We start from the raw sequence: 7,815 nt of genomic DNA, 5'->3' as shown, positions 1-7,815 counted from the left end.
GTAGAATAGGAAAGAATGATGTCCTTCCTTCTAAGAAAGGAATTTGGAAGAGCAAGTGGTTGTCAGTGACAAATTCTTCAGAGAGATGAAATAGTTAAAGAAAGGAAACTGTCCATTGGGCTGTTATCATTAACACCTCAAGGAGCAGTGCCTTCATGGTGTGGTGAGGGTAGAGGCATTCTGTTGTTGAGAAGTCAAAGCACCGGTGACAAAGAGTTTACCATCCTTTCTAAATGTTTAGTCATAAAGAGAAGGCAAAAACAGACAGATGCTAGTGTCGGTCTTAGATACGAGAAATTGGAGCATTGTGAGCTGAACAGAAAGGGCCAGTGGAGAAGAGAGGTTGATGATAAAGGGAGGAAGTTCAAGGCTGATGGTGCAAGGTTTGAGGCAGAGATCAATCCTGGGTCAAGAACCACGTGTTGTATTTTGGTTCTGTGGGGAAATTGGGTATGTTGTTATGTCTTTACCCTAACAACACTTTACCCCCAGTATATGGGGTATACTCCCAGTCATAAGTGCTTGACATACCTGTGCATTTATGTGTTTTCCAGAATAATGTAGGTGATAGGAGACCTATTTATACACTTACATGAAGAGACCAGTTTATGACTTGTAGTCAATTAAAATGGTTACTTGTTAATTACATCACTGTCTGCATTCCTAGATTTTTCTAGCATTGGGTCACCTAATTTTTAAGTTGTACTCACTGCTACACTGTTGTAATCTTCCACGTCTTAGGAAAGAGTCACTGTCTGAGGCTTTGCCTCAGTGTTCTTTCCATAAGAGAATGGGGGCCCTGTAAGCTTTCGCCAGAAGAGGATTTCTGAACATCGCACTGACCCATGCATTGATTCTTTCTGAGACCTTGTAATATCCCAGGGAAACTGAGAATTGGATAATCCTTGAATTTTATGTAAACTTTTGGATTTTTAATCCACATGGACCTTCAGGAAGAGGTTTAATCCACATTATAGATCTTCCCCCAAATGGGATAGGCCATCAGTTTGTGTGATGGTGCTAAGGAAGCCCAGTTATAGAGAATGGAAGAGATTTAAAGGCATTTGTCTGAGAACTTATAAGTAGTTGATGACTGAATTGGAACTATGGCACCAGCTTTCTGGTTTTCACTCTGTATTTCTTTGTCCTAAATATATACTGTCTATAGCAGGAAAGTATGTAATAGCTTCCATTGCAAAATCATTACTGAATCAAATACTCTAACATCACAAATTCAGAAAATCAGGAAACAGGTGAAAGTTTTATGGGGTCCCAGGCAGTCCAGAAATAATTTCTTTTTGTATCCAAACTAGTTGTGAGCTTATGACTCAAAATAGTTATGCTTTTTTTCAGGTCCTAGCGATAAGAAGTGTCACCATGGACTGGGGCCAGACCGTTGAGATGGCATGAGATACCCATCCCTGGATCCGCAATTTTGTCAGGGGGCCTTATTATTTTTTATGTCTTTATTTGTAATTGATTTCTTCCATATGTGTCAGGGGGAGAGTATCCTGAAGACTATTCTAAATGAAATACATTTCGTATAGGTTTCAATCAGCTTATAGGGCTTTAGGAAGTGTACCTCAAGGACTTTAAGGTCTCCTACTGAAAAACCACTTAAAAGAATACTCAAAACAACAACAACAACAACAACAACAACAGCAACAACAAAGAATATTCTGATTACATTTTATGTTTCTGGTTCAGAAATAAACATTATCTTTATTAGAAATGCATCTTCTGTCTTTCATAGACAGGCTATCAGACAACTGACATATAAACAGATTAATATAAGGAGAAATCTTTACAATCACTCTTTCTTTTTCTTTTTCAGGAAATAAGAAAATACAAATACTTATCTTCCATGCTTTGTTTCTTGAGTAAAGTTACCTAAGGCTATTTATTAAATAGAACCATACGCCCATTTACGCTACATTGAAAAAACTAAAAAGAAATATGTCTTACGTGTATCCCTTGTTACTTTTGGAAGATCCATTTACTTCAGACCTCCCTTGGGGGCATACGTAAAATTATAGGGAGCGTATGATTGGTGACACTTCACCAGTTTTCATTTCTATCATGTACATTCTCTGGATCTTTGCATTGCTTCCCAACTTGAGAATGGTAAAGCAGCGTGAAGAATCATATTGGGTGAGATAAATTCTTGAAAATGTAGCATGAGTATCTGCATAGCAAGTTATCAAATACTCATTTGATCTGGCACCGAGGTCACCCTTAGGAGAAAAACATTGGGGTGATGGCTCTGCTTTTGTGGCTCTCTGATGCTGTAGAGACTAGGCCAGATGGAGCTGAGGATTTGAGGCACATGGTGAGGTGTGAAACTACTACCTGTGAGCTAAAGCTCAGCTATGTGTAACCCCACTTAGAGCTCCTGGTCACCAGGGTCTATTTCAGCAACTGCAGTGGGCATAAACTATTTTAATTTTGATTACAAATAAACCTTAAGAATGAAACAAAGTGATATAAGTAAGCTTAGCTATGTCTAACACAGATAAACCACGTACCCCCTTTTGGTACGCTCATCTGAGGTTCCATATTCATTTCTTAGAATATATATATTTTTTAATTTCAATACCAGATGTCAGTAATACACAGGCACATGATGGAGATGCGGATTGGGTAATTTGCCCTCATTCTCTCTTACTCAAAGATGGCACAGTCTATGGCCTCTTATGTTCTCAAGTCATGTTTATTTGCTGTTTATGTTGTCATGGGAAGTGATTAAAGAACAGAAGTAGTATTTTCATATCCACACAGAAACATTGGGTTTAGAAAATGATTCTAACAACGCCAAAGACCTCACTCCATCCAGATAAAAGACTGTTATTTGCTAAAATTAAACATTTCTTACAGGTTTCTATTTATGTAGCAGTGCAGAATAAGGCCGTAAATCACTAAGCTATTAGAATTCAATTCTATACTATCCATTAGCATGCTGCTAACCAATATATAGCTTCAATTTTTTCCGTGAAAACTTCCCTGATGCACCTGACCTTGTGTTTCTCGTGTCTACTACTTAACAGTAAGAGCGCAGACATTCACAAACACAGTTCCCAGATGCTTGGTTCATGGCCCACCCCTCATGCTTTTCAAGAAAGGGAGACACACATTTGTGCTAAGATTGCAATACCCTGGGCTCAGGGTCTAGTCCTTATTTATGTCCCTGATGTTGGGAAACGTATTAGGAAATAAATCATCTGATGATCAAGGACCGGCAGAGGGCGTTTAATAAAATGTCAGCAAATTCAGGAAACATGTCAGGAAGTAACTCATCATAGTGAGGAGACAAGATGGAGAAAAGTTTGAAACCATAAGGGAAAAGGGCAGCCTACTTAATGGGGAGGAACATTATCTGCAGAATCCTCAGAAAGATTTCACTGATGCAAAAGATATTTCACTTGGTTGAAACGATGGTTTTAGTCACTATTAAGCAATAACAAGTAAATTACCAGAACTGCCGTGACACATGAACTCTGGGATTCTTTCCTGGATGCTATTAGATGATAGGAGGTAATCTGGAGTTCTTGGTCAGCTGCTTAGATTCTGCTCATTAAAGGAACTCAGAATGAAGAGAGCAGTAAAGACATTCAGTTATTGCCTCATGCTTTGGAAAAAGGGGTAAGAGAAAAACATAAGATGTGCTTGTTGACTGAGGTGCTGTGTTTCCTGGCTATACTCTCTCTCAGGAGAAACATGGTAATAGTCAATAAACAGGCTCTGTAGTCTTTTTCAAACATAAAATAAAATATGGACAAATGCAAAATATAACTTTATTTACCTGATTGTTTTTCACATATGAGCTTTCGTGGTAACGACACATCCAGGCCTTCACAAGTAAGTACTTTACATTTTCAAAACTCAAGTCCAAACTTACTGGCCTTTTTGAGTGAAATCTCTCTGAGTAAGCAAACGGACCCAATCAAAACACTATTCTTAAACCCCTTTAACACATCTCATCCGTGTGTTTTATGAAGACAGAACTTCGTAGGGATGCTACTTGAAAGAAATTACCCTTGAAAGAGATTAAAATGTAGTTTTGGCCGCTGGGGTGTCCAATTTTTCTTCGTGGCCTGGGCAATCTCCAGAAAAATAATCTTGTTTGCGATGTCAACTCTGCTGACACTAAATAGCAGCCAAGAGGGTGAATGGTACTAGGCTTAGTCTCTGTCTCTCTGCCGTTTTGTTGGCTGCAACAGCCTCGTGTAAAGATGTGCTTTCAAAGTTTCTACGCCACCGGCGTAGAGGGCGAGGCTGGAGGCGGGCGAACATCTCAGAAATCCTTTGCCCTCAGTTCAGCAGGATGTCGATGATTTCCTTTGACGTGGAAAAAGCAAAGAGAGAGATGTGAGGTTTACGTGACGATGGCCACCCTGGAATGAGGTGTCATGAATGTTTTTATTTTATGGACGGTGCAATTCAACTCCGAAGCAGACATGCAGTGCCAATGTGCGGGGCGTTCCCTTGCAGGGGGATAGTGTCGACCAGCTGCGGATCGGCGGCCCATCAGCCTACTATGTGTGGTTTCCCTAGTGCATTTCCGAAATGCCAAGAGCGAGCAGAACCCACAGGTACAGTTCTTCGCACGGCTAAGTAGAACAACTGCCATCAGAACGCAGTGCCAGAAGTCACTCTGCTGTGCTCTCTGTGCAGAAAGGTTTGCTGTTGGGAGAGATGAAAAGCACTGCAGGTAGCATGTTCCGAACGCTGTCCTTTTCTTACAGGTAGTCCCCTGGAAGTCCGGGGGTCCAAAACCATTGCTAGGAAATTGGCTTCACTATACCATCCCCGAGGGTTATCTTGTTCAAAACGCCAAGTTTAAGTGCGGAGGAGTCATCCGTCCACACAATGGATGTCGAGAGACTTTCTTTCTTCGTTTTGAAAACGGATTTCCTCCGATGTTTGTGCAGCAGCTGTTTCAGCTTGTCTTTGAAAAAGCTGGTTGTGAGAGTGTAGAGGATGGGGTTCAAGGCACTGTTTACCGGAAGGAAGAAAATGACTATCCAGGAGGTGACTGTGCCTGGAGAGGGAAAGGAAATGTGGGAAATGTCATGAAGTGGAGATTTTAAACAGATACAAAGAGCACCTAACGGTTTGTAGTCAATGTTCCTCTGGGGAGGGCTTCCTATGACAGTTTTCTTTCACCATATTGAGATCCTCTCTGTTGGAGGAGCAGAGGACCTATGAATTCAAGGTCCTACCATTCAGAAATTTTTGAATTTCAGTAACTACTTGGTAGGTTGTTGGGAGGCCAACTGAGGAAATGTATTAAAAAAAAACAATTCATAGATGTAAGTGTATATGTGTGTGTGTGTGTGTGTGTGTGTATATATATATATGTGTGATGTATTTTTCTTGTCGTTATTGCTTTTCTTTATAGATATGTAAGAAAATGGCAAAATACTTCTTAATCAATAGATCAGTGTTCAGGAAATATCTGGTCCGGGCTCAGATGGGACCTCGGTCTTAACTTCGCTCCTCAAGGCCTAACTGTCCCGCCCTCGTATTCCAACCATCCTTTTCAGAGTGGAGGCTGAAGATGTGACGAGCAAAGGAGAATACGTCTTCCAACTCAATCAATCCTTCTGTGCGAAGCCTTACAGACGCTCATTAGAATACGGAGGGAAAGACGCCACAAAACTTCCTTGTGATTAGACGTTTGTGATGATTGTGCCCTTTCCGAATACATCACGCACTTGGTGAGGATGAAGTGTGCTTTCCCCCTTGCACGCAGCCTGCTCTTAGGGTCATTGAGCTACGGGACCGTGGGCAAATCACCTAAGCTCCCTGGACCTCAACTACCCTACCCGTGAAAGGGGCTGATGATAACTTACTTGATCGAAGTCGGGGGCTGGGTGGGCCACGGTCGGCAGCTCTGCCGACGTCCCTCTTCAGCACTAACACCTGCAATTCTGCGACCCACCACACTAGGCTGCCTCCTCTTACACCTTCAAAAGTGTGAAGAACTCCCAGCTCAGTTGAAGAGCCGGAGGGTAAATCCAAGGATACATTCCCTGTCACTCTCCCTTGTCTCCTTCTCTTCCCTCCCCATCTCACAATTTTCTTATCCTTTAGACATTGTTCTTTGTTCTTCTTTGCCCTGCTTTGTTCCTTCCATCCTTTCTGTTCCTCTTCTCTTTCTTTCCCATTTCTTCTGACTGCTTATCTGACCTCCCCTCCTCTTTTTCCTGCTTTCCTGTTATCCCCTCCCTTCTCTTTTTTTCTGTATTTGCCTTCCTCTTTTCCTATCCCATCTTCTCTTTCTTGTCCTTATTTATTTTTTTGAACTGGAAAGAATATGGAAGAAAAATAGCTATATTTAGCATAACTCAGATTTATTAAGGTTTCATAATACTATATTACGTGTCTTGAATTTTTTAAAATTAGATAGGATGGACAGTGCATGATTGAAATCAAAACAAAACCAAACAAAACAAGTGGCTTTTTGTCTGTTGTGTTCCCAGAGGAAATTGTGACCAGGAATGAGACTTCCCATTCAGTCTCAGGGTGACTCACTAATGTGAGGTCAGCAGGTGACTTCTGAGAAAGGAGGGCTAAAGCTGGCTTATCTTTTGGGCTGACCACATGTACTGTCAGTGACATGCCATGGTGGGGCACACCCCAGAGTTCTTGGAGGAAGAGGACAGGATGGGTTTAAGTCAATGAGTACAGCATTTCCTACAACACTTGGGGAGTCAGACAAGCAAGAAGGGGCTTAGTCAAATGCGGTCAAGACTACTCTGTTAGGTCCACCCAGGTGTTCAAGACAGACCTCAAAGGATTGAGCTATAAATGTAGAGAAAGACTGATGTGTGGGCCAAATAAGTTTGTCACAAAACATTTTTTTCCCCATTCTAGTTTCCTATCATGATCTGGAATGTTGTAGGCTCTCCAAGGATGATGACTACTCCTGTGGCTCTCAGATACCAAAACATCTTGATCACCAGACCTCCCCTGACTCTAAATCAGACAGTGTTATGGGCTCAATTGTGTGCTCCAAAATTCATGTATTGGACCTCAGAATGTGACTGCATTTGGAGACGGCCTTCTAAAGTTGCCATTAAGTTAAAATAATTTAGATTGGTCCTCATTCCAATCTAACAGATGTTCCTAGAAGAGGGAAACTTTCATACACATAGAGATACTATGGGTGCATGCACAGAGGAAAGACCACATGAGGATAGGGTGAGAAGGCAGGAGGGCCAAGGAGGGAGGCTGCAGCAGAAATCTGCTGACACTTTATTCTGGACTTCCAGCTCTCCAGAACTGTGAAAAAATAAATTTCTATTGCTTAAGCCACCCAGTTTGTGTTACTCTGTTATGGCAGTCCAAGCAGAGTAATACAGAGGAAAAGCCTCAAGGAGTTGACAGGCTCACAGAATATGAAAACTGGAAGGAATTTGAGAGGCCATATGAAAACAATCTCGGTGAGGTGAGGTGATCTGCCTCCAGTTCCTCAACTGGTCAGCGGCGGGATCAGGACAGAAACCCAGGACTCCTGCCTCACTTGGTCCTTCTATCACCACACAAGGCTGCCTCCTCCCACATCAAAAACAAGCAAGTGCCTGGGGTGGAGGAAGGCATCAAAAGGCGTGGAAAGAGAAGTTTGGGAGGTTGATGAGACAGTCCCCTCCCACCCTGTTCCACCACTCTCGGACCAGCTCAGCACCTTTAATTAAAGAAGCATTTATTAAATAACATTATGCAAAAAAAAAAAAACACTTGTGGAAAGGTAAACAACATATGGTCCCTATCGTCCTGAAGCTTATAATCTGAAGGGAGCAATGAACACATAAA

General features: G+C 41.8%; 1 protein-coding gene across 1 annotated transcript in view; it reads right to left on the bottom strand.

Annotated features, from left to right (window-relative positions):
• Positions 1-1,703: 1,703 nt before the first annotated feature.
• Positions 1,704-7,815, bottom strand: part of RXFP2 (relaxin family peptide receptor 2) — a 62,024-nt gene continuing 55,912 nt past the window's right edge. The window contains exon 19 of the mRNA XM_053214667.1: positions 1,704-5,038. Coding sequence (XP_053070642.1) covers positions 4,779-5,038 — 260 coding nt within the window. The 3' untranslated portion in view covers positions 1,704-4,778. The remainder of the gene's footprint in view (positions 5,039-7,815) is intronic.

This window comes from Acinonyx jubatus, chromosome A1, assembly GCF_027475565.1.
Source record: "Acinonyx jubatus isolate Ajub_Pintada_27869175 chromosome A1, VMU_Ajub_asm_v1.0, whole genome shotgun sequence".
Classification (NCBI taxonomy): domain Eukaryota; kingdom Metazoa; phylum Chordata; class Mammalia; order Carnivora; family Felidae; genus Acinonyx; species Acinonyx jubatus.
This window is presented reverse-complemented; position numbering and strand designations above follow the sequence as displayed.